This window comes from Thalassophryne amazonica, chromosome 20 (genome assembly GCF_902500255.1).
Source record: "Thalassophryne amazonica chromosome 20, fThaAma1.1, whole genome shotgun sequence".
Classification (NCBI taxonomy): Eukaryota; Metazoa; Chordata; class Actinopteri; order Batrachoidiformes; family Batrachoididae; genus Thalassophryne; species Thalassophryne amazonica.
Genome location: NC_047122.1, coordinates 27,667,660 through 27,693,131, shown reverse-complemented (window position 1 = coordinate 27,693,131; position 25,472 = coordinate 27,667,660). Strand labels below are relative to the sequence as shown.

The window sequence follows — 25,472 nt, the reverse complement described above, 5'->3', positions numbered from 1 at the left end:
TTATAGGCTCTGGTCTATGTAGTAGCATTGTTAATTTTTCTCCTTCATGTGCCAGCATCTTTTTTTTTTTTCCTTTCAATTGCTCTAAATGAGAGCGAAGCCCATATGGCCACTTTGACAAAAACTGCAGCATCCAGCTTCTATTCAGAGCAGAACTTTTTTTTTGAATGCCCACTCTGAGCACTTTTATGTTGAATATCCCTGAACTTTTCAGAGGTGCTATGATGTCACTGCAGCACTTTTTCAGGGAAATGCCAGAGAGGATTATTTTTTTCTGATTTGTCATTCAAAAATTATTGAAGCGCATACATATCTTGTAATTACGAGAAAAGGTCCCGCAATTACAGGCTTAGTGGTTAGTATTGTTACCGCACACCAAGAAGGTCATGGGATCGATTTACTCCAGTATGATGTCATGTCACAATGACTTGTTTTTAAAGTGATAACTGTTCATTTCAGTGCAGTTGTGGTAACAGAGCAGCTGCTCTCCATGCACAATGAGCAATCAAAATTGCACTTGCACACATCCATGAGCTGGTAGAAAGTCCTGAGGCTCCTGAAAAGAACAGATTACTGACTTTTTCCAAGCTGCTCACAGTTCCAATCATCTGAATGAATGCTGAGCCGTCACTTTCGTATGACTGGTCAGTAGTTTCATGATCTGATGTTGCAACATTGGTTTCACGCTGTCGGTTCGCCATTGTGCTGTTTCTTACTCTGCTGAGTAAAATGTTTTCTGGAAATGTACCTGCTGACTTGCCAAGCAGGTTTAATTCCCAATAAAGTACTTCAATGACCACTGATTGTGATGTTGTGTTGTTGAACACCATAAATAACATGCGACGTCCTTTAACTGGTACAAACTGGTATAGAAAATGATGAATTAATGTATATTTTATGGGTGTTTACTGTTAATTTGTTTAAGGTTTTTATTTTTGTAATGATTTTTTGTGCAATGGTTGGTGTAAAAGACTAATTTGAAGGTCCTACAGCAATATTTGTAGTACCTTATGTAGACATAGAGTAATAAAAGATGAAAAGGGGGAGGAGCTTTATAAGGAGCTGATGCAGCTCCAGTGATGATCCTATTATACCCTGTGTGTGTGTTAATCTGACACTCGCGTCGATATCGAGCTTTGAGTGATCACTGTTGGAGGGAGATGGTCACATGTTGTTTGACAGAAGCCCCTGGGGACGGTGCTCTCTGATGGTGGGTGGGGCATTTTGACCTGTTCTGACCTTGGCCTGGACCGCCACTCACAACTGCCACAGTTACACAGCAGAAGAGGATTTTCAGAGCCAGAGCCAACCAATCAGTATGGTCGTGGGTACTACCAAGTGAGTTTGGCTCAGCAGGAACTCCTGAAGAGCAGCAGACCGTCTGATGTTTGTGCTTCTCCCGTGCAGGGCCTCCTCTGGACCTGCTGCAGCGTCAGTTACAGGCCTGCTGCTGTAGTAACCTGAAAGTGGCATGCTATGCAGTCAAATTTCAGCTGAATCAGGAGGCAATGAGAATGTTGGCTCAGGTCGGCCGGGTCCAGCGCCACTACGGTGATGTCTCCATAGCAACAGCCAAACCACATCATCTGAAACCAGAGGATGGTAGGATACAAGCATCAATGTGCTGCATTAAGTTCTTACCTCACAGGTTTAGGGTCGTACCATTTGGCCCAAAACTTAAAAAAACAAAAAGCCTAGACAGTATTTTTCAGTGAAACAGGAGATTTGATTTTAATAATGTCTATACAGTCAAACTTGCCTAGAGTTGTAGAAACATGAATCAGGTTTTAAGGTACCACTCCACAGCGGACTTAGAAAAATGAGTGAGTCGATCAAATGTCATCTTTTTAATTTGCATAATGCCCGGCGCTTATTAAGGCAGGTGTTTATTTTGTCAGACAAAATTTGACCTGCTTATTAAATGAGGCAGATCCCTATTCAAAGTCAGGTGTTTAATCAAGGAAATATGTAAGCCTAATTGTTCCTGGGGATTCCCCGTAGATTGCTTGCCGCCTCCTGACTGTAACTAATCCACTACATACATATAACAGATTTTGTCTGTTATATGTATAACAGATTTAGATGATAATGAACAAAATTCGCTGGTCCACCTGAATCCATTATATGAGTTTTACTGTGTACTGTATTTAGTCTTGAATAATGTACAGACCTTTCTGCATCTGAAAGTAGGATCTGTTAGAGTAAAAGCTGCGTTCAGATGGGTGACTAATTGACCATAGGTGAGATTGAGAATGCAAATGTGTGTCTGTCTTTATGTGGTGGACTGGCAGCCTGTCCAGGATGAACCTCGCCTCTCACCCACTGACCGCTGGGATAGCCTCTATTATTATTAAAGTGAAATGGTAAATGGACTGCATTTATATAGCGCTTTTCCATCTGTATCAGACGCTCAAAGCAATTTACTAATGCCTCACATTCACCCTGATGTCAGGGTGCTGCCATAGAAGGCGCTCACTACACACTACAAGGGGATTAAGGACCTTGCCCAAGGGCCCTTAGTGATTTTGTGGTCAGGCTGGGATTTGAACCAAGGATCCTCTGGTCTCAAGCCCAACAATTAACCACTAGACCATCACCTCCTCTAAGTGAACACTATGATATGCCCACAGTCAGGTCAGGTCTGAGTGCTGGGTCCTGGAGGGCAACCACCCAAGCAGACATCCAGTCCATCCCCACCTCCAAAATAACAATCTATTTGCTGCAGCCAGGTGAAATGAAGACGTGTCCCTTTGCCAGGTGACATGCAAGTGAAACGAAGGTGTGACCTAGACAGGTGAAACGCAGCCATGTCTTCCAGGTGAAATGCAGTCCTGACCTTGGCCAAGTGAAACAAAGGCGTGACCTTGGCCAGGGTGAAACGATTCCCACTTGTGGCCTTTCTGCCTTTCTGTGTGGAGTTTGCATGTTTCTCCCTGTGGTTTGCGTGGGTTCCCTCTGGGTGCCTCTGGCTTTCCTCCCACATCAAAAGACATGCAGTCCATACGGACTTTAAATTGTGCGGGTGTGAATGTGTTCGTTTGTCTATGTGTGGCCCTGCGACAGACTGGCGTCCTGTCCAGGGTGCACCCCGCCTCACACCTATGACTGCTGGGATAGGCTCCAGCCCCCCATGGCCCTTAATTGGAGTAAGCGTTGAAGAGTGAGTGAGTGTGAGTATTTTATGTGGAATTGAAATACTTTAGACTATTTTGTGACTTGTCTAAAATGGCTGTCAGAGCGGGCATGGGGATTTGGGACTCTGACCATGACACCAACACGACAGCTGAGATTTTGTGCAGCTTCAGAACCCTGATCTGTAATTGGTGCCTTGCTTAAAGGCACAGTCCGAGTTGAAGTTTCTTCTTCTTGCAGCTCTTCAACAGCAACAGCCTCTAGCACTGACTGGATCTGGAGATCAAAGGTCATACTCAGTGAACCACGGAGCTAGTTCAGTGAGTCCTGCCTCTCCTCACTGCAGCCTGGTATCCCAGCAGCACCTGGGTCTAAGCCCTGCCTTCAAGAGGAAGCCTGCCGGGTGACAGCACAGCATTGGCGTTTGGAAAGCTGCATGTTATTGGTAGCTTCAGCAGCTCAGAAGAGGACCTAACGACCCCACCTGAGTGCTCCTGCTGTGAGTTGTGGGCGGGGTTAGGCTACCTCAGGAGCTCAGTTTTTGTTCTCGGCTCAAACATGTTACTATTCACACTAATCACCTCAGCCCATGTTGAGACTTGGCCTCGGTGAGAATTTGTACTATGCTGTATATTTACACATCCTAACAAGAAACCATGAAAATACAATTCTGCACTGGATATCTCATGGCCTAAAGTAAAGTTGTTTGGTACTTAGCAGGGCTTAGCTGAAGTAATGTAGCCTCTCTGAGCCAAAACCTGATTTTATATTCACTGACTCTATGATTTAATTAATTTGCAATCAGGTCACTGTTGCTTCGGTGATCATTCCCTCAGTTGGGACTACCCATGTTCAAAATGGTCCAAATGACATTCCAGTGGAGGCATGGAAATGTTTAGGAGAGATGGCAGTGCAGGTTCTAACCAGATTGTTTCATAAAATCTTGGTAAGTGAGAAGCAGTGTGTTGAATCAGGTCTAAAGAACAAGGGTAAAACGTCCAAAGTTGATCAGCCACAGCAAGAAGTTATGTGGAAAAGTAGTGGAAGCTTGGCTTAGAAAAGAGGTGAATTCTGTTCCGTGCTGAGCAAGAGCACTACAGCTGCAATGTTTACTCTGTGAGTGCTGATGGAGAAGTATTTTTCTTTATTTTTTTATCACCCCCTCTCTCTGACCACACTACACTAGGCTCTGCAATAATCTGTGGCACTTTTTAATTATGATTCTCTTCTTTCAGTCATTGATTGATTTGTTGTTCTTAACCCTGTTTGAACCTATTATCAGTAACTTTTACTGTCCTTATAGACTTACATGTATGAGCTACAAAATCTTTCCATGGGGATGAGTAAGTATCTTGTTATCTTGTAGTTGACAAGGTGATTCCTGGGTAATAATTCACGCTAGCATAAATATGTTAGTATGACACACATCAACCTTGAAAGCAAATACCAAGCAAGTTGTTTGTCAAACACACAAACTCTGCAGTCCATCTGAAGACCAGCTAGGCTTCTGGCCAGTAGACAGAAAAGTATCTGTCTTCATTCTGGTTTAGAATGCCAGAAGATCCAATGGCACCGATCCCGCGTGCAACAAAATTCTTGTGCAAGTTGCTCACTCCAAACCTACTCAACCGTGAAAGAGCATCTGAACAAGGGGGAAGTTGGAGCCATGAAGGGGCGTGGCTTTAAGATGACTAATACACGGTAGCATCACTTCAGAGACATGAATAAGTTCTAGGAGGTTCAACAAAAAACCATACTCTACTTGGTTCAGTGATCATATTACCGTGGCCTCAAGCGTAAATCTAGAGGTCTAGAGCGAAATTGTGCAGCTTAACATGAGAAGTGTTGCCACCTTGCATGACTCTATGCATGCACTATTGGCTACAAAAATGGGCCTACTTACTATTAGTTGCTCAACAAAACAAGTATAATTCAAAATTGTTGTTCGACACAGTGGCAACACTTATTCAAGGACAACCATCTGTAGAGTCACTCTCCATTTACTGCTCAAGATTTCTTAGATTACTTTGAAAAGAAAATAGATGACATTAGGTCTAATATATTCCAGCATGCCTTGGTTCCACCACTGCATCCTGTTACTGATGTGAGTGCCATCGCTGACACCTCACCTAGATTTACTGAATTTGATATTATCTCACACTGTGCATTGACGAAACTTGCAACTTCTGCTAAATGCACAGCATGTCTTTTCGACCCTATACCAACAAAACTGTTTAAGGACCTGTGGCCTATGCTTGGGCCTACTGTACTCAAAGTTATAACCTTGAAGTAACCTCAGATCTATTCCTATATGCTTTAAAGCCGCAGTGATTGAACAAATAATTTAAAAAAATCGTACCTTGACCTCGATCATCTGACAAATTATAGGCTGATATCAAACTTATCATTTTGTTCTAAAATCCTTGAAAATTAATAATAATTAGTCATTAATGGTCCACCTCACTAAGAACAATTTCTTTGAGCCACTGCAGTCTGCATTCAGAACACACTGTTCCACAGAGACAGCTCTCACTAAAGTGGTAAATGATTTCCTGCTTGCAATGGATTCAGACACCACCACGGTTCTGTTACTGTTAGATCTTAGTGCTGCGTTTGATACGGTGGATCATCATATAGTACTCGATAGGTTGGAGAATCACTTTGGGACTGATTTTGCTCTGTTTCTCTCTGTCCGAGGCACTGACAACAACCAGTGATGGATCCCGGCCCTGCACCCCAGGGTGCCATACCACCCTCGGGTTGCCATGCCTGTTGCACCAATGACTGGAGGTCATAACCTGAAGCCAACCGGAGCTGGACATGGACACCTATGTAGGCTTGGGTTTGGTGCATTGCAGAGCTGGCAGCTTTCCTCTGAGCCGTACCACTGGCTCACATTGCTTGGGCTGGGGAGGGTGTCATACGTGGCCCGAATGAGGAAACTAAGCCTTGCTTGAGGCATCTTCCACAAGTCCTGCTGACAACTCCTTCCCAAGTTGTCCATTGCCCTTGCTGTGGCTGGCTGAGCGCCTTGATCTTGTATTGCTCCTCCTCGTGCCTGACCACCTCCTCAATCACCAACTCTTTCCTCTCCTTTCTTGTAGCGTTGGACCAAAACTTGGGGGCTGTTCCCCACCCCAAGCATGCTCTCCCTGACTGTATCCTGCCCACCACTTCTTTGTGCTCGAGCCTGCTGATGGCATGGTCAACAGCCTCCTCTGCCTTCCACTTGCGTCCTGTTCGCACTGGTGCCTTGGTGTTTCTTACAAACGGGTCAGTTGAGTCTCTTATCTCTAGCATGAGCCTGGCCTTCTCTTGTCTGTAGCCTAGGTTAATAGACTTCAGTGGCAGCTGCATCATGGTCTTCCCAAACAGGCCAGTGTTGGAGAGGCTTCAAGGTAGTCCAAGCCACTTGCGTATGAAGCTATTGGCTTTAGCATCCATCTTCATTACTGTGGATGAGGTGATTTCACACAGCTTCAGGTGCCCCATCAGGCGCTGATAAAGGGTGAACTGATAGCACCAGACTTTAAGCTTCCCTGGGAGGTGGCACTTGTCAATCCTCTCCAGCCCATCCGTAAGTTGCTGCATGATGGTGGCAGGCATATGAGTATCAGACAGCTCCGCCGTATACAGCCTTCCCAGGCTTCGGACTGGTTGATCAGCCAACAATGGAATCTTTCCTCCATCTACTGTGACAGAGATGAGGTCATGCCTGGCTCCCTTCCGGATCGACAGACTGCGGGACTTTGATGGCTTGATCCTCATTCTCGCCCATCTGAGGAGTTCTTCAAACCTCCTTAAGAGTCTGGCAGTACATGGCGCTGTTTGCAGTAGGCTTGTTACGTCGTCCATGTAACTCCGCAGGGCTGGTAGCTGTTGTCCTGACCACGTTCTTATCCCTCGCCCCATTTGCCTACTGCCAATCAGAATCACCTCAAAGGCTGCCGTGAAGATGATGGGAGAGATTGAGCAGCCCATTGCTCAAGCTGTTGCCAGTTGGTGGTAGCATCCTGTGTGGCATAGCAAACTTGCAAACTGTTAAAGTAGTTGGATACCAGCTTCTGGATGCAGGTTGGGATGTAGAAGAACTCCAAGGCAAAAGTGATGAGCTGGTGAGGGACCGAACGATAGGCATTTTCCAGATCCAGCCAGACAACATGCAGGTCTGACTTCTCACGCTTGGCTGACTGAATCTGGTTCCAAATCATGGTTGAGTGCTCCACACAGCCTGGGAATTCTGGAATGCCTGCCTTTTGACAGCTGGTGTCAATGTAGTTGTTTTCTAGGAGATAGCTGGTCACTCTCTTCGCCACCACTGAGAAGAAAATCTTCGCTTCCACGTTCAAATAAATAAATACAAATAAAATAAATTCAACTGAAGCGAACAAAGAAGACAGAAAATCCCTTTAACAAGCCTCCGGGAGGAAACTGCAAGAAAGACAAATACAGCACACAGAAATTAAAGCGTGAATGTAATATCAGCATGTTAATTAAATCCCCAGTACAACCACCTTCCCAGTTTACCTCACCTTCTTCATCATCATCATCAGTTATATTGTGGACTGCCTAAAAGCCTTTGAGTACGTTACAAGCGCTGAACAAAGTGGATGTTAAGGAAGATCTAAATATGCTGGTCAGTCAGCCAAGGTTCACATCGTGTCCACCATGACCGTTTCTTTTTATGAGGCAATGTTTCGATGACGTTGATGATAGAATAAGGTTTGGGGGCATCGATGCCACAATACAAACAAAGAACACACACTTCATTCACTGTTTTAACATTTCCCATAATCCCTCTGTGTTTCCCATCCATACCGAGTTCCGGTATCAACGTCTGAACGGTCCCCTCTAAAAACTGGTCCACCCTGCCTTCACTGTGCCTTCACTACGCATGCGTCTGAGACTGACTGAGTCTGACTCACTTCACCCAAAGCGATCAAAGGGAATAATGTGATTTTTAACCATAAGATGACAAAGTAAAACCTCTTAAATCATTCTAAAGTCAGTTTTAAGCAGAAACGAGGCGATAATCAGTGAATCGTTACTTATGTTACAAAATTATGCAGGCGCAGCAGCAGCACGCAAGAGTCAGATGTGCTGCTGTGGCGCTCTGATCGCTCTCCCATCTTTTATTATTAAATAATGCTGAATTTATGTGGAAATGATTGTTGTACAAAAGCTTCAGATATCCGTCACTGAGATAGATAATGACTGGAGTGCAGTTTTAAGCAGAGATGAGATGATAATCAGTGAATTGCCGCTGACGCGCCAAAATGACACATGCGCAGTGAAGGCAGGGGGACCGATTTTTAGGAGGGGCTGTTTGGTCGGCAACACCGGCGCTTTGAAACCATGTAAACATTGGCTAGTGAGGATGTGAATGGCGTTGATTCCGCGAGTTCATGAGCGATTATGATGACACGTTCTCCCACGTTGAGAGGGTTATCTATCTAGAAGAGGTGTAGCACCTGTGATGAACTTCTGCTGTGCCCCAATGTTGTCTTGTTCTCTATACTTCACGAGGTGTGTGTACATTGTGCCCTAAACCAGAACTCTGCTGAAACCGACTCCTCACATAAGTCCCGTACTATGAGACAACTCAAGATTCATAACTGCAAAACAGCGAATGAACAAAATGTCCAAATGAAGAGAACCAAAGCCTAGTCTGTACAACATGTCAGTACAATCAATGTTGTCGTGGAAGTAGACACATTTAACTTACTGATGCACAGGTCACTTGCAGATGTTACAAGACGGCAGCAAGGTCAACGGTAAAGATATGCATGCAAAAATATGTCAAAGGCTACCGCCACCCAGTGAGTTAAATCTCTGATCTCTTTCTTTCTTTCTTTCTTTCTTTCTTTCTTTCTTTCTTTCTTTCCTGCTCAGTTGCAGTACTTCTTAAAACCACTAGATGCTGCTTTACAGTGGTTGTCATTGTAGATCAGAGGTTGAAAATCAGTTGTCACGGTAACGACTTAATCTGATCCTTTCACCTCTCTGATTCAAAATCCACCTTGTCAGAGATTATGGTCCCTGATTGGTTCAGCGGTTCATTAGCTCCTCCTCTCTGGATCAGTGTTGGTGCTGGAGACGAGAACGATCTCTTGAAAAGTGTCAGTCTGGAGGATCCTGGAGTCTTGAGCAACGAAACCATGATCTGAGGCAGCTTAAAGTCAAGGAGAGCGCCTGGACTCTGCTTGTGTGTCGCACAGGATTAACTCAGAAAGGGGAAGTTACCGCCGTGATCAAATGAATGAGATGAAGACTTTAACTGGACAACTTGAAATCAAGTTAAATGATATTAACTGCTGTTTGTCACCACACAACTGTCTCGATGGCAACACAACCTGAAGGATTGTTCGTGGTCTTTTGAATCGTGAAGGTGTGAGCAGTGGGACAGGGCAGCGCCAACTTCCACCAACACCTTGAGTTACCATGCTGACATCATTAGCACACCCTCACTGTAGCGTAGAATAATATCAATATTTCACTACTTTCCTTTCTGGTATTTGTTATAGTTTAATTCCCTTTAGTATTTTATTTTGTGTATTGTATGGGTAACAAAATAAATTGAACTGAACTAAAGTAACTTTATTGAAGAATAAACATTGTTTAATAGTTGTAAATATATAATTATTTCATTTTATGTTGCGCTGAATGTCTGATATATCAACATATGCTCCTATGTGACTTCAAAATCTGATTTAATCTGATTACACCTGCAGACAAAGCAGAGGGAAAATAAATACACACAACAGGCCTAAACAGTCTTTTCACTGGCTCGCTGGAAATGTGTGTTAGTTAAGCAAATCAAGATTATTTTAATTAAGAATGAGATAAATTGACAAATATATTGTGTGGGGATTTTTCATCGTGGTATCTGTCACCTTACCTTCTGTCTTTCGTCCTGTCCATCACTTGGTTGCTAGGAGACATGGAAGGCCCATGGCGGAGTCAAGGTTCCTGCCGCGTCGACCCTGTGTCCATGTCAATGGTAGGACAAGTATTAGTGTCTGAGGGGTGTGGCCTTGACTGATTGGTAGATTGATCATCTTAGTCAGTTTGCTATTGCTGGTTTTTGTTTTGTTTATTGATGTTTATCACTTTCAGCCGGTCACATGGCAGCCATCAAAGAACGGGGAGCATCTGATTGGTCGGATTGTTCTGAACAAGAGGATGAAGGATGGAACGGTTCCTGCGGATACAGGGGCTCTGCTGGGACTCAAGGTAATTACTGGGTTTTTCTTATTTTATTTTACCCATGAATGTTTTTTCTTTTCTTTTCTTTTTTCCTTAACCAAATCAATTTTACAGTCTGACTAAAATTCATTGAAGATTTTATTTTGATGATTTAAAACTTTGATTTCAGGTGGTGGGCGGTAAAATGACGGAGTCGGGTCGTTTGTGTGCGTTCATCACCAAAGTAAAGAGAGGAAGTCTGGCTGACACTGTGGGACACCTAAAACCAGGTCAGCACCCCAGACTGGATTGAAATCTGATCCTGGCCTTTATGCTAAGCTAGGCTAGCAGTTTCAGAACCACCTCCGTTTGTACTTCATCCAGGGGATCAGGTTCTGGAGTGGAACGGTCGAGTTCTTCAAGGAGCCACTTTTGATGAAGTTCAAAACATCATTTTGGATTCTAAATTGGAGCCACAGGTGGAGCTGGTTGTGTCCAGACAGATCAAGTAGGTCAAAGGTCACAGACTTTACAATTGACATCTGTTAAGGGTGGGGGTGCTCATTTTATGTTTTTTAAACCATAGTTCAGGCTGGAGGACAATCAAAATCCAAAGCATCTAGCGATACAGTCTTAGAAGATTTGTAATAACATCCAGTAACCTACAGCTGAGGACGTGTTAAAATGCAGAGATCTGTGGTACCAGAGCTGACGTCCTCCAGACCAGTGGAGATGTTGTCCTCCTGGTGTTGCAGATAGTTTGTGCTTCTATCCAGGAGACAGGCATCATTCTCACAAACTGGAAAGAAGGACTTTACATCTCACTCTGGAAAGGAAAATGTAATCGCCTGGATTATAACAAATATAGAGTTAGTAGCTGATTACCCGCCCCAGGGCGCATTTGATTCAGGGACTGAAATGAAAACTTCATCTTCGCCAGTCGTGGGCACAGTTCAGATAATCCGCTAACTGCTAATTAGCGAAGCTAACTTTTTTGTTAACTTATTAGCGTTTCAGCTAACTTCAAAACCATCAGCGGACCAATTAGCTTCTGCTAAATTTAGTTTCGCTAACTTTTAGTCCACTAACGTTTTTTGCTGGCATAGTTAGTAAAGCCGAAAGGCCAGAAACATTTGTAAACCCTAAAATTACCCTAAAATACATGTTAGTTCCTGTCTGTTACATGTTTTGCAGCAGTCAGACACCTGTGAGGAGCTGAGCTCAGCCTCAACCCAGCAGAAGAAGCCAGACTGCTACAAAAACAAAGACTTATGGTTTGATTGAAAAACCAAACTACGAGCCAAACTCGTAATTCCAGACAGTTTATTGATATTAATATTAATGTCAACTCTGTCATTTTTACAAAGTGAAAATATCACAAATATCTTTGAGCTTTAAAGTAATGCGCTAATTCTGAAGGTTTGAGCATTAAAACTCACAGATGCCAAAAGGCATTATGGGAAAATGAGCCTCCTCATCACTGGTTGATTGGTTTATTTATAAGTAAAAAAAAATTTAAAAAAACACACGTTACTGTATCATATGTGTTGGTTTTTACAAATAAATGTGTATTATAAATGTCTTTTTATTTATTTAATTATTTTATTTTAAAAAAGGCCTTTGCAAAACTGAAAATTCTATTTAAGTGTGATTCAGCGCAATGATTAGCGGCCGTGTGACAGTTGGATGCTTTTCACACTCCCATCCAGCAGATGGCAGTGTTCTATGGATTTTGACACCACATTTTTGCTAATGTATTAAAAATAAAAAAACAAAGACATCACGTGTACATAAGTATTCACACCCTTTGCTCAATATTTTGTTGATGCACCTTTGGCAGCAATTACAGCCTCAAGACTTCTTCAATATGATGCCACAAATTTGGCGCCCCTATCTTTGGACAATTTTGCCCATTCCTCTTTGCAGCACCTCTATCAGGTTGCATGGGGCGCATCAGTGAACAGCCATTTTCAGGTATTTCCAGAATGTTCAATCAGATTCAGGTCTGGACTCTGGCTGTGCCACTCAAGGACATTCACAGAGTTGTCCTGAAGCCACTCCTTTGATATCTTGGCTGTGTGCTTAGAGTCACTGTCCTGCTGAAAGATGAATCGTCACCCAGTCTGAGGTCAAGAGTTGCTGGAGCAGGTTTTTCAACCAGGATGACTCTATCCTATACATTGCTGCATTCATTTTTCCCTCAATCCTGACTAGACTGCTACTGAAAAACATCGTCACAGCATGATGCTGCCACAACCAGGCTTCACTATAGAGATGGTGCCTGGTTTTCTCCAAACATGACGCCTGGCATTGATGCTAAAGAGTTCAATCTTGTCTCATCAGACCAGAGAATTTTGTTTCTCATGGTCTGAGAGTCCTTCAGGTGCCTTTTAGCGAACTCCCAGGCGGGTTGCCATTCTGCGTTTTACTATGGAGTGGCTTCCGTCTGGTCACTACCATACAGGCCTGATTGGTGGATTGCTGCAGAGGTGGTGTCCTTCTGGAAGGTTCTCCTCTCTTCACAGAGGAATGCTGGAGCTCTGAAACTTCTTCCATTTATGGATGATAGAGGCCCACTGTGAATATTGGGACCTTCAAAGCAGCAGAAATGTTTCTGTACCCTCCACCATATTGTGCCTCAAGACAATCCCGTCTTGGAGGTCTACAGACAATTCCTTTGACTTCATGCTTTGTTTGTGCTCTGACATGCACTGTCAACTGTGGGACCTTATATGCAAACAGGTGTGTGTCTTTCCAAATCACATCTTAACAAATGAATTACCCCAGGTTGATTAAGCTTCAGAAACATCTCAAGGACGATTAGTGGAAACACGATGCACCTGAGCTCAATTTTGAGCTTCATGGCATTGTCATTATGGTGGTATTGTTGTGTAGAATTTTGTGGAAAAAAAAAAGAATTTCATCCATTTTTGATAAGGCTGTATCATAACAAATGTGGAAAAAGTGAATTGCAGTGAATACTTTTCTGGATGGACTGTATGTTGCCAGGTTTGCTCAGTTTCTACAGCAAAAAAGTGTCTCTCTCCTTAACTACTACTACTAGTACTACTACCACCACTACTACTACTGAAATGTTCAATAGCCTATGTCACTCCCCAATATATCACACTACACTCACCAGCCATTTTATTAGGTACGCCTGTTCAGTTACTTGTTAACGCAAATGGCTAATCACCCAATCAGTGGCAGCATCTCTGTGCATTTATGCATCTGGACGTGTCGAAGAGGACTTGCTGAAGTTCAAACTGAGCACCAGAATGTGGAAGAAAGAGGTTTCAAATGACTTTGAACGTGGCATGGTTGTTGGTGACAAAGGGGCTGGGTCTAAGTATTTCAGAAACTGCTGATCCATCTCTAGGGTTTACAGAGAATGGTCCAGAAAAAAGAAGATATCATGAGCTCCAGTTGTATGGATGTAAGTGCCTTGTTGATGTCAGAGGAGAATGAGCACGGTTTGGCATCTGTGCTTGTGTTAATATGTTCAAACTTCAGAATTAGTACATTATTTTTTAAAATTAAAAGATATGTGTATATTTTCACTTTTTACAATGTTAGGCTTGAGATTAATGCCATTAAACTATCTGGTTTAATTTGGTTTATAAATCAAACCATAAGTCAAACCTGCTTTCCTTTTGAGGACTTCAGGCTCAACGGCTGGACTGCTGAATGCTGTAAAGGGTAATAATAACTTTTGTTTTGTTTTTTCTTTAGCAGCTTGGCAGCCAGGCCCCTTCTGGGGTAGAGTTCAGCTCAGCTCCTCTTAGCTACCTCACTGCTGCAAAATACTTAGCAGACAGGAGCCAACAGGGTTTATAAATGTTTTCACCATTACTAACTCTGTTAAAAAAAAAACTTAGCGGTCTAAAAGTTATCAGAACTAAATTTATCGGAAGCTAATTGGCCCACTTATGGCTTTTGAAGTTAGCTGAAAAGCTAATCAGGTAAAAAAATCGTTAGCTTCGATCATTAGCGGTTAGCAGATTAGTGGAACTGTGCCCACCACTGAGTATATGTGTGCCAAATCTGGCTCAAATCCAAGGTGACCTTTGAGCAGGAGAGGGACATATACACAACCATACACTCACTCTGTACAGATACGGTTGTCTGTTAGTATATATTATATTATATATTATATATTTATCTGTGATAAAACTAGCGTACCTTTTTATTTTTTCAAAAACTATATGGATTTGAGTCATGTGCGATTACATCAGACAACCTTGAACCCTTGTGCGCATGCGTGAGTTTTGTCACGCCTGTCGGTTACGTCATTCACCTGTGGGCAGGCTTTGAGTGAGGAGTGGTCCATCCCTCCCGTCGGAATTCCTTTGTCTGACTTCTTCCTGAGAGACTGGCGCTTTGCTTGATCAAAAATTTTTTCAGAACCTGTGAGGCAGATCGAAGTGGACACCATTTGAGAAATTCAGCTGGTTTTCTGTGAAAATTTTAATGGCTGATGAGAGATTATGGACTGTTGCTGTCGCTTTAAGGACTGCCCACGAAACGGGACGTCGCGACGCGCCCTGAGCCGTCGCTGTCTGCGTGTTTCGAGCTGAAAGCTTCCAAATTTAAGCCTCTGTTGACCCAGGATGTCGTGATAGAACAGAGAACTTTCAGAAGAGGTCGGGATCAGCAGTTTATCCGGACATTCCACTGTTAAAGGAGATTTTATTAATGAAAGACGTGCGGACGGGTCAACGCATCAGGACGCAGCCGGCGCGGTGCAGTGGCACAGGAAAAACACCTCCGTGTTGATAACCATTTGTAAAAACCAGGCGGCTTTTGATGGCTTTCAGTTGAGTGAGTATCTGAGAAATTGTTTAACAGCTGGACATGTTCCAACTTGTCCTTAAGGCTTCCAACGGAGGTGTTTTTCCTGTGGCGGCGCCGGCTACCTGCCGACGCACGGACCCGTCCGCACTTTCTTTCATTACAAAATCTCCTTTAACAGTGGAATGTCCGGATAAACTGCTGATCTGGACCTCTTCTGAAAGTTCTCTGTTCTCTCACGACGTCCTGGGTCAACAGAGGCTTAAATTTGGAAGCTTTCAGCTCGAAACAGGCAGACAGCGGCGGCTCAGGGCGCGTCGCGACGTCCCGCTCCGTGGGAAGTCCTTTAAAGCGACAGCAAACAGTCCATAATCTCTCATCAGCCGTTAAAATTTTCACAGAAAACCAGCTGAATTTCTCGAATGGTGTCCACTTCGATCTGCCTCACAGTTTTTGAAAAAATTTTGATCAAGCAAAGCGCCAGTCTCTCAGGAAGTTCTCAGACAAGAGATTCCGACGGGAGGGGTGGACCACTCCTCACTCAAAGCCTGCCCACAGGCGAATGACGTAACCGACAGGCGTGAAAAAACTCTTGCATGCCCACGAGGGTTCAAGCTTGTCTGATGTAATCGCACGTGATTCAAATCCATATAGTTTTTGAAAAAAATAAAAAGGTCCGATACTTTTCTAACAGACCTCGTAGATTACTCTGCTCTCCATCCCTGGAAAGGTCCCCAGCCAAGGTCGGTACCTGTTTACAGCTGGCTGGATGGAACCAAGCAGAAAAACTGTCCAAACAAACAGGCAGGAAGCCTGAAAGCTAATTTAAACTTGTTAAAATTAGGTCCATAAGTGACTGCGATGCCCAAATTAAGAAACACGGCATCATGAGTGAAGGATCGGCATGAACATGCAGTTTCAAAACATTTCTTTTTTGTCTGTGCTCACATGAGCACCTCGATCTTCATCTCACAAAAGTTGGTTTTCTTTGCTCTCCTTATGATTATTCCAGGGAGGAACAAAGCAGCAGGCAGTTTTGTTTTTGGGTTTTTTTTTTTGCCATGTATGGTTAATTAAGGGTGTTACTGAATGCAAATGATCATCACCGTGCATGAGTGTGTGCTTTAAAACATGGGATTGATCAACAACTGATATTTACCAATGTGCGTACAATCGATGCGCTCCTGTTTGATAAATATGTATTTTTTGTTTGTTTTTTTGTTCTTACAAGCAAACTAAATTTTGTTTGTACGACGGCAGAGAGGACTTTTTCTCTGCACTGTTTGATAAATGAGAGATCTGGAATTCAGGCCCAATCTGTGTGTTTGTAGTTAACCTGACAGAAGTGCTGTAAAAATGGAACCGCCTGGAAGTTTGAGGCTTGACCACTATTGACCATAACTTTATGTTCATAAAAACACTGTTTCAGAGCCAGATTCAGAGCCAGATTAGGACCTAATCTGGCTCTGAATGAATGATGTCCACTGAAAAAAAGTTTTAGGGGAGTTGAGGGACAGTTGTGTGAATCAGTTCCTGTGGCGGACTGCATCTGATGGAGGCTTTTTGGACTTTTCTTCCTCAGAGATGCTTGCAAAGCCCCAGTCGGTTCTCATGTCCAGCTGGAGTCCAGTGAGTTTGTTACACACACTGACTCATCGCCATAATGTACATGTGTGTGTATGTGTGAGCAAGAGAGACAGACAGAGAGACAGAGAGATAGAGAGACACCTGTATCTTTGTATCCCGCTCAGATTCCAGTTTCTTCGACTCTCAGAACTTTGGCCCGTCCTTCTCTGTTGCTTCTCCCATGATTCATGGCGTTGTGTCAGGGCAGGTCTCTGTAAGTTTACCCAGCATGCACTGCACTGACATAGTATATGTCACAGCCTCTCAGCTGTCAGTTAAACAGTTTCCATGGTGATGTGTGTTTCAGGCTGTAAGCAGGCGTCCTTTGGTTCCCAGGATTCAGGTGAGACCTTTGGATCTCTCCAGCAGTAGAACTGGGTTAAACAGCCACATTTTCAATATTTTATCATGAAACTATCATGATGCCAAAGGAATATAATAAAACTAGATTTTCATTTTGCTGCAATAATAAGCTCATGATGTTATCTAAGTTCCAACTTCAGCTCCCAATTGTTTCTGTTTCTGCAAAAGACCAGTTTTTGTTTTTCATTTCAAAACCCGTGTCCTTGCAGCTGAATTCCTGTACTCCGCTCTTGTTCATGGTTACTTTGAGGTGTTAGTTTTAGGGAGGTTGTGGCCTGGATGTTAGGTAAGTGGTCTTGTGAGCAGAAGATTATTGGATTCATTCCCCATCATGAAGAAAACCCATGAAGGTGCCCTTGAGCAATGGCCTTAATCCCCAATTTGCTGTCGTTGTGCACTTACATGACAGCATGCTGAACTTTGTGTGAACGGGTGAATGTGAGGCATCATTGTAAAGTGCTTTGAGTGCTTGTATCAGGTGGGAGAAAGTCCTACTAGAGTCCCTTTATTCAGAAAGTAGTGACATGAGGAGCCGAAAAAAAAAAAAAATCACGTGACTCCTGGTGCCATCTTGGGACCAAAATCGTGTTCGCTGTTAATCTGTCTGCATCTAAATCCAGCTATTTTATGTATTTATTTGCTGAAAATCCCAGGTTGTTGTGTATTTGGATGCATAAATAGACACAACAAGGGCTTCAAAATGTACAGATTCCCTTCAGATCTGAACAGAAGAAAAATTTGGGAAAATAAAGTCAGCCATGTGGGATGGAAGCGACTTCATCATCAAAGTTTTGAGAGGTAAATTTAGTGCTCAGTCCCATGTACAGTAAAACTCGCCCAAACTGTCATCGTATGAACCAGATGTTTTTGTATAGTTTTCCACGTAATAAACACTGTGTATATAATGGAATTTGTTTAACGGATTCCGGATAAAATGTCCCATCTGATTGCAATGTATTTCCATTAAAACCCCTTGCATGTAACCAGACAGATCAGTCTGGATGTGCACAGTAACAGAGGTAGTAAATTAAAGTTCAGCGCTCTGACACTCGTCGATTTGAGGAAAGTGGGGCCGGAGTCATTTCCCTGATTGAAAGCCCGACCGTTTATATTTCAAACCATGCTCAGACTCGGACCTGCATCCTGACATGCACCTGTAAATCAGACACCACAAAAGGCTGTGATTTGACACTTTTCTGCTTTCACTCTTTCCTCTCATATTTTAATAGCTTTTGCAGTGCACACGCTGATTACAAATCGATCAGAAAAGTCAGCAAATTTACAACATGGAGTCAGAAAAAGAGGCAATTGTACAGCTTACCTTTGAATTGGAGGTGATGATTGTAGAAAGAAAAGCTTGTTGATGGTCAAATTCATCCAGACTAAAGCATAATCCAGCGACGGAGAACTTTAAACCTGTCACACACGTCGGCGTCATGACAGAGTTACATGACAGAGTAAATTTATGTAAGTTTGATAGATTAACTATTTCTGTATTGTTGTTGTTTTGATAGTGCCTGTACCTGGATGTGTTGCTGTATGTGGTTAACTGATTAAAAAAATGTTGAAAAAATAAAGGTTGATTCAGTAGTTCAGCACAGTTGGCCCCAAAATGGCACCATGTTCTCAGTTGATGCTGGTCTCTGAATAAAGGGACTCAAAGTGCAAATAATGCAGTCATTTAGCTTTTATGTGGTCTAGTTGGTGCTGTAGCATTTGATGATTCCTGGGGGAACTGCACGTGTGCTGACGGGTTTATTAAAGTTCTGTCACACGTCAATATGGTGCTGATAGTGTTGTTTTCTTCTAAAGGTTCTCTGTTTTCTACAGTACTGCCTTTGGGATGTTTTCTTCTGCAGATGAAACTATGGTATGATAAAGTCAGTCACCAGCTGATTGTCACCATTCTTGGAGCCAAAGACCTTCCTGTCCATGAGGACGGACGCCCGCGGAATCCATATGTCAAAATCTGCTTTCTGCCAGACAGGAGGTAAGAAGAATACAGGATGAAGAACCAATCAGAAACCAGAATTTTCTGAAATAGAGGGCGTCCTTTTGACCCAATGTTGCAATTTGACTATTTGTGGGTTCAGGTGTCTTCATGATGTCTTTTTATCAGTGGTGGGCACAGCTAACCAAAAGGTTAGCTTCGATAACAGATAATCAGCTAACTGAAAAGTTATCTTTCATAAAGCTAAACCAATAAACCACCCAAAACTTTATTGGACGCTACAGCTAACCAATAACTTCCAGTATTGTCTCCAATACACTTGCAACTACTAACAAGCTGATTTTGAGTTTTAACACCACGATCGCTTCTGGTAGTATCAAAGGTGACCACAGACCCAAACAATGAGTCAGCACTTCTGTGTTTGAGTGCACTGCCCACTGCTGGAAGCTCCAGTTTACTACATAACTTGCAGTAGTGAAGCTCAATTCTCTACTCTATAGCAGTGTCGCTGTGAGGCAGAGGTCTTGGAAAATAAAGCAGTGCTGACTTATGGTTTTGATTTATAAATAAAATTAATACCAATAGAATAACTCCATTAATGAATTATGTCATTTGTACAAAGTTAAAATATAACATATATCTTTTAATTTTAAATAATGCACTAATTCTGATGTTTTGTAACAAACACAGACAGATGCCAAAGGGATTATGGGTAAACTGTGCCTCTGCTAACATTGATTGGTTGACTCATTCATTCTGTATAAAAACCAACATGTTAATGTGAGGTGTGTGTGTTGGTGTTTACATATAAATGTGCTTTTGTAAATATGCCTTTTTTCTTTGTAAAAAACACCATTTGCAAAAAACCAAAAAGTCAAGTTGTTATTTGACAACCGTCTAAGTGGGGTCAAAATAAATAGAACACTGCCATCTACTGGCGTCCAGATGCTCATACTGCCATGAACACTACTGGTCAGTAGATGGCAGTAGAGACCGTGAAAAATTGCCAAAACAAAATTCCAGATAATCTGTGTCTGCTGCTATCCGTGGAATTTAATAAACGCAAACTGAATTTCAGACATCTTATATATATTAATCTGGAACAAAGATGACAGACAGTGTTTGACATAAGCAGGACTCAAAGGGGAAACAGGAATCAATTGCAATGATTCCAATGGAAAATAATAGAGAAGCAACCTGGGCTTCTGGCATTTTTACATAAAAAACAATAACAACGTCTGTAAACCCAGAGAATATATTCACGAGAGTTTTAGGCACAATATACAAAGGGTTTAATGCTGTTTTCCGTGTGAAGCGTGATCAGAGCATCTCAAATGCATTTCTGTCGTGAATGTACTAAGATTACTCATAATGCACCTGGACACAGCATGTCCACACTAAAACCTTCAAAATTAGTGCATTACTTTAAAACTAAAACATATATCTGATATTTTCACTTTATAAAACTTCAGACGTGACGTTAATTTAAATAACTTGTCTGAAATTAGTTTGGTTAAAATTTTAACCACAAGTTAAAACTGTATGCCTCTGGATGACTTGGGTGATATGGCCAGGGTATCAGTATGGAGGTCAAAAGAAATGCGATCTTTTTCTTTTCTGTGACCAGTTCTCTTTTGCCTGCAGAGGATAGAGTGGTTTCTTGAGGAACCAGCTCTCCTCTGTTTGGAGAGGATAGAACTGCACATCTACTACAAAACATTTAACAGGTAGGTACTCGACTGATTTTAAACTTAATAAATGTTTGTAACTGTAAAGCTTTGTTCACCACGCCTCCAAAAATATGTTAGCGGTCTAAAAATTATTGGACCAAAACTTATCGGAAGATAATTGGTCCGATGATGGTTTTCAAAGTTATCCGAAAAGTTAATCTGATAATGAAAGCATTAGCTTTGATAGTTAGCAGATTAGCGGAACTGTGCCCGCCATTGCTTTTTATGTGCCCGGTCCTTGATATGTGATTGTCTACCTACCTCTGAACATGGATTAATTCTGCTCTCACAGTGATAATAGCAAGCGGCGAACAAAGACAGTGAAGAAGTCGTTGGAGCCGCGTTGGAACCAAACCTTTATGTACTCTGCAGTCCACCAACAAGAGATCAGAGAGCGAATGTTGGAGATCACAGTGTGGGACCAGGCTCGAGTACAGGAAGAGGACAGCCAGTTCCTTGGCGAGGTTGTTACATACTTCATCAGAAAAAATTCACAAACAAAGAGTATTTAGAAAACACACAGAAGTAAAGTCAATTTTTTAAAGAGAAAGTTAAACAAAACTAGTTCTAACCAAAATTCAGTACATATGACAAGAATCTGAAGCCTCTGCAGTAAAATATGGGGTACCCCAGGGTTCTGTGTTCGGTCCTTTGTTATCCCTGTTCCAGCTGAATCGCACCGTGTGTGTGTGTGTGTGTGTGGTGTGTGTGTGTGTGTGTGTGTGTGTGTGTGTGTGTGTGTGTGGTGTGTGTGTGTGTGTGTGTGTGTGTGTGTGTGTGAGAGAGAGAGAGAGAGAGAGAGAGGAGAGAGAGAGAGAGAGAGAGAGGAGATGAGAGAGAGAGAGAGAGAGAGAGAGAGAGAGAGAGAGAGAGAGAGAGAGAGAGAGAGAGGAGAGAGAGAGAGAGAGAGAGAGAGAGAGAGAATGAATGTGAGTGACTGAGACTGGAGCCACATTTTCTTGTGCACGTGCTAAATAGAATATATTTTTTTTATAAATCTCACGAAATTTGAACTGGGTCTTCGAAATGAATTTGTCTTGGCTACGTTCTACAACCCCAATTCCAATGAAGTTGGAACGTTGTGTGAAATGTAAATAAAAACAGAATACGATTGGCAAATCCTCTTCAACCTATATTCAATTGAATACACCACAAAGACAAAATATTTAATGTTCAAACTGATAAACTTTATTGTTTTTGTGCAAATATTTGCTCATTTTGAAATGGATGCCTGCAACACGTTTCAAAAAAGCTGGGACAGTGGTATGTTTACCACTGTGTTACATCACCTTTCCTTCTCACAACACTCAATAAGCATTCGGGAACTGAGGACACTAATTGTTGAAGCTTTTGTAGGTGGAATTCTTTCCCATTCTTGCTTGATGTACAACTTCAGTTTTTCAACACTCCGGGGTCTCAGTTGTCATATTTTGCACTTCATAATGCGCCACACATTTTTATTGGGCAACAGGTCTGGACTGCAGGCAGGCCAGTCTAGTACCCACACTCTTTTACTATGAAGCCACGCTGTTGTAACACGTGAAGAATGTGGCTTTGCATTGTCTTGCTGAAATAAGCAGGGGCGTCCCTAAAAAAGATGTTGCTTAGATGGCAGCATGTGTTGCTCCAAAACCTGGATGTACCTTTCAGCATTGATGGTGCCATCACAGATGTGTAAGTTGCCCATGCCATGGGCACTAACACACCCAAATACCATCACAGATGCTGGCTTTTGAACTTTGCACTGGTAACAATCTGTATTGTCTTTTTCCTCTTTTGTCTGGAGGACACAACGTCCATGATTTCCAAAAACAATTTGAAATGTGGACTCATCAGAACACAGCACACTTTTCCACTTTGTGTCTGTCCATTTCAAATGAGCTCGGGCCCAGAGAAGGCAGCGCTGTTTCTGGATGTTGTTGATATGACTTTCGCTTTGCATGGTAGAGTTTTAACTTGCACTTGTAGATGTATCGAGGAACTGTGTTAACTGACAATGGTTTTCTGAAGTGTTCCTGGGCCCACGCGGTAAGGTCCTTTACACAATGATGTTGGTTTTTCATGCAGTGCCGCCTGAGGGATCAAAGGTCACAGGCATTCAATGTTGGTTTTTGGCCTTGCCACTTACATGTAGAAAGTTGTCCAGATTCTCTGAATCTTCCGATTCTGTTATGGACTGTAGTTGATGGAATCCCTAAATTCCTTGCAATTAAACATTGAGAAACATTGTTCTTAAACTGTTGGACTATTTTTTTCATGGAGTTGTTCACAAAGTGTTGATCTTCACCCCATCGTTGCTTGTGAATGGCTGAGCCTTTTGGAGATGCCCCTTTTATACCCAATCATGACACTCACCTGTTTCCAATTAACCTGTTCACCTGTAGAATCTTCCAAACAGGTGTTCTTTGAGCATTAATCAATTTTCCCAGTCTTTTGTTGCCCCTGCCTCAGCTTTTTTGAAATGTGTTGCTGGCATCCATTTCAAAATGAGCAAATATTTGTACAAAAACAAAAAAGTCTATCAGTTTGATCATTAAATATCTTGTTTTTGTGGTGTATTCAATTGAATATAGGTTGAAGAGGTTTTGCAAATCATTGTATTCTGTTTTTATTTACATTTCACACAACATCCCAACTTCATTGGAATTGGGGTTGTAAAATATCCCTCATAAAACTGCAGCCAGAGCCTATAAGGACTTGAAATGTGCCAGAAGTGCTAAAGTCTATATTGGTTACAGTGATGTTATCTCACTTAAGTGTATGAGGACAGCATATTGGCAGTAGTTCTGTTGGGCTGACTCCAGTAAAGGGCCCTCTGAGGTGGATCAAAATGTTTCCAAATGCCCAAAGGCCTGATCATTTAGATTCTGATCAGCTCGGGGTGGGGGTGGGACTCCCTAATGACTAAAAGTGACCCCTTCCCATCTTCAAGACTTTAGCTTTAGCTTTTAGCTTTCCTCTTGCACCACCTGCAGGAGTGGCACATCAGCAGAATGTTTGTGCAGTTGACACAAATTCTTTCATGTAGGTACTGATCCAGCTGGATTCAGCCCTGTTGGATGATCAGCCTTACTGGTACAAACTGCAGACCAACAATGCTTCCCTAGTGCCACTGCACAGTGCCTCCCCCTACCTACGGCAAAGAGTACTGCATCCAGAACACACAGCCAGAAGACTACAGAGTGAGATATATACACACACATGTCATTTACCAGTTTTGGTCAAACATTAAAAAATGAATAAATAATAATAAATAAATGATCTATTTAAAGTTTTATGTTGTTTGCATTGTCTGTTTTGTCTGTCTGTCTTGCTTGTCTGTCTCTCAGGGTCTCAGCGAATTGCTGACAGTAATTTTTCAGACTTGGACTTTGACGATGGCACTGGAGTGATATCAGGTGATTTCCCATGATTATATCTGTCTTGTGCACAGTATGAGAAAGTGGAATCTTCTGGAATTAGACCAGGACTATATTGGAATTTTGCTTCTGTGGACTTCCAGGAGTACAAAGATGTTCAAATTTCTATACTTTTTGTCCATTTCAGAGAAATTTAAAAGTAATTCATTTTAAAGAATTAAATTTTCAATGTTGTTTCAAAACCTAGAGCCTTGTTGCAAATCCAACACCCTTCTACAACCCCTGGCAAAAATTATGGAATCACCGGCCTTGGAGGATGTTCATTCAGTTGTTTAATTTTGTAGAAAAAAAGCAGGTCACAGACATGACAAAAAACTAAAGTCATTTCAAATGGCAACTATCTGGCTTTAAGAAACACTATAAGAAATCAAGAAAAAAAAATTGTGGCAGTCAGTAACGGTTACTTTTTTAGACCAAGCAGAGGGAAAAAAATATGGACTCACTCAATTCTGAGGAATAAATTATGGAATCACCCTGTAAATTTTCATCCCCAAAACTAACACCTGCATCAGATCAGATCTGCTCGTTAGTCTGCATCTAAAAAGGAGTGATCACACCTTGGAGAGCTGTTGCACCAAGTGGACTGACATGAATCATGGCTCCAACACGAGCGATGTCAATTGAAACAAAGGAGAGGATTATCAAACTCTTAAAAGAGGGTAAATCATCACGCAATGTTGCAAAAGATGTTGGTTGTTCACAGTCAGCTGTGTCTAAACTCTAGACCAAATACAAACAACATGGGAAGGTTGTTAAAAGCAAACATACTGGTAGACCAAGGAAGACATCAAAGCGTCAAGACAGAAAACTTAAAGCAATATGTCGCAAAAATCGAAAATGCACAACAAAACAAATGAGGAATGAATGGGAGGAAACTGGAGTCGTCTGTGACCGAACTGTAAGAAACCGCCTAAAGGAAATGGGATTTACATACAGAAAAGCTAAACGAAAGCCATCATTAACACGTAAACAGAAAAAAACAAGGTTACAATGGGCTAAGGAAAAGCAATCGTGGACTGTGGATGACTGGATGAAAGTCATATTCAGTGATGAATCTCGAATCTGCATTGGGCAAGGTGATGATGCTGGAACTTTTGTTTGGTGCCTTTCCAATGAGATTTATAAAGATGACTGCCTGGAGAGAACATGTAAATTTCCACAGTCATTGATGATATGGGGCTGCATGTCAGGTAAAGGCACTGGGGAGATGGCTGTCATTACATCATCAATAAATGCACAAGTTTACGTTGATATTTTGGACACATTTCTTATCCC

The 25,472-nt window shown here is 42.2% G+C and overlaps 2 protein-coding genes across 2 annotated transcripts in view; both read left to right on the top strand.

Moving 5' to 3' along the window:
* The window catches only part of LOC117501388 (zinc finger protein 287-like), a 39,614-nt gene extending 38,879 nt beyond the window's left edge, over positions 1 to 735 (top strand). Inside the window, exon 5 of the mRNA XM_034160254.1 lies at positions 589 to 735. Coding sequence (XP_034016145.1) covers positions 589 to 616 — 28 coding nt within the window. The 3' untranslated portion in view covers positions 617 to 735. The remainder of the gene's footprint in view (positions 1 to 588) is intronic.
* A 583-nt stretch (positions 736 to 1,318) lies between these two features.
* LOC117501478 (regulating synaptic membrane exocytosis protein 2-like) overlaps positions 1,319 to 25,472 on the top strand; it is a 49,241-nt gene continuing 25,087 nt past the window's right edge. The window contains exons 1-15 of the mRNA XM_034160375.1: positions 1,319 to 1,328; positions 1,408 to 1,648; positions 3,522 to 3,669; positions 6,458 to 6,530; positions 9,975 to 10,132; positions 10,249 to 10,365; positions 10,508 to 10,607; positions 10,702 to 10,825; positions 16,691 to 16,737; positions 16,860 to 16,948; positions 17,042 to 17,077; positions 18,957 to 19,087; positions 21,071 to 21,242; positions 23,807 to 23,960; positions 24,108 to 24,176. Of these exons, the coding sequence (XP_034016266.1) occupies positions 1,319 to 1,328; positions 1,408 to 1,648; positions 3,522 to 3,669; positions 6,458 to 6,530; positions 9,975 to 10,132; positions 10,249 to 10,365; positions 10,508 to 10,607; positions 10,702 to 10,825; positions 16,691 to 16,737; positions 16,860 to 16,948; positions 17,042 to 17,077; positions 18,957 to 19,087; positions 21,071 to 21,242; positions 23,807 to 23,960; positions 24,108 to 24,176 (1,669 nt within the window). The remainder of the gene's footprint in view (positions 1,329 to 1,407; positions 1,649 to 3,521; positions 3,670 to 6,457; positions 6,531 to 9,974; positions 10,133 to 10,248; positions 10,366 to 10,507; positions 10,608 to 10,701; positions 10,826 to 16,690; positions 16,738 to 16,859; positions 16,949 to 17,041; positions 17,078 to 18,956; positions 19,088 to 21,070; positions 21,243 to 23,806; positions 23,961 to 24,107; positions 24,177 to 25,472) is intronic.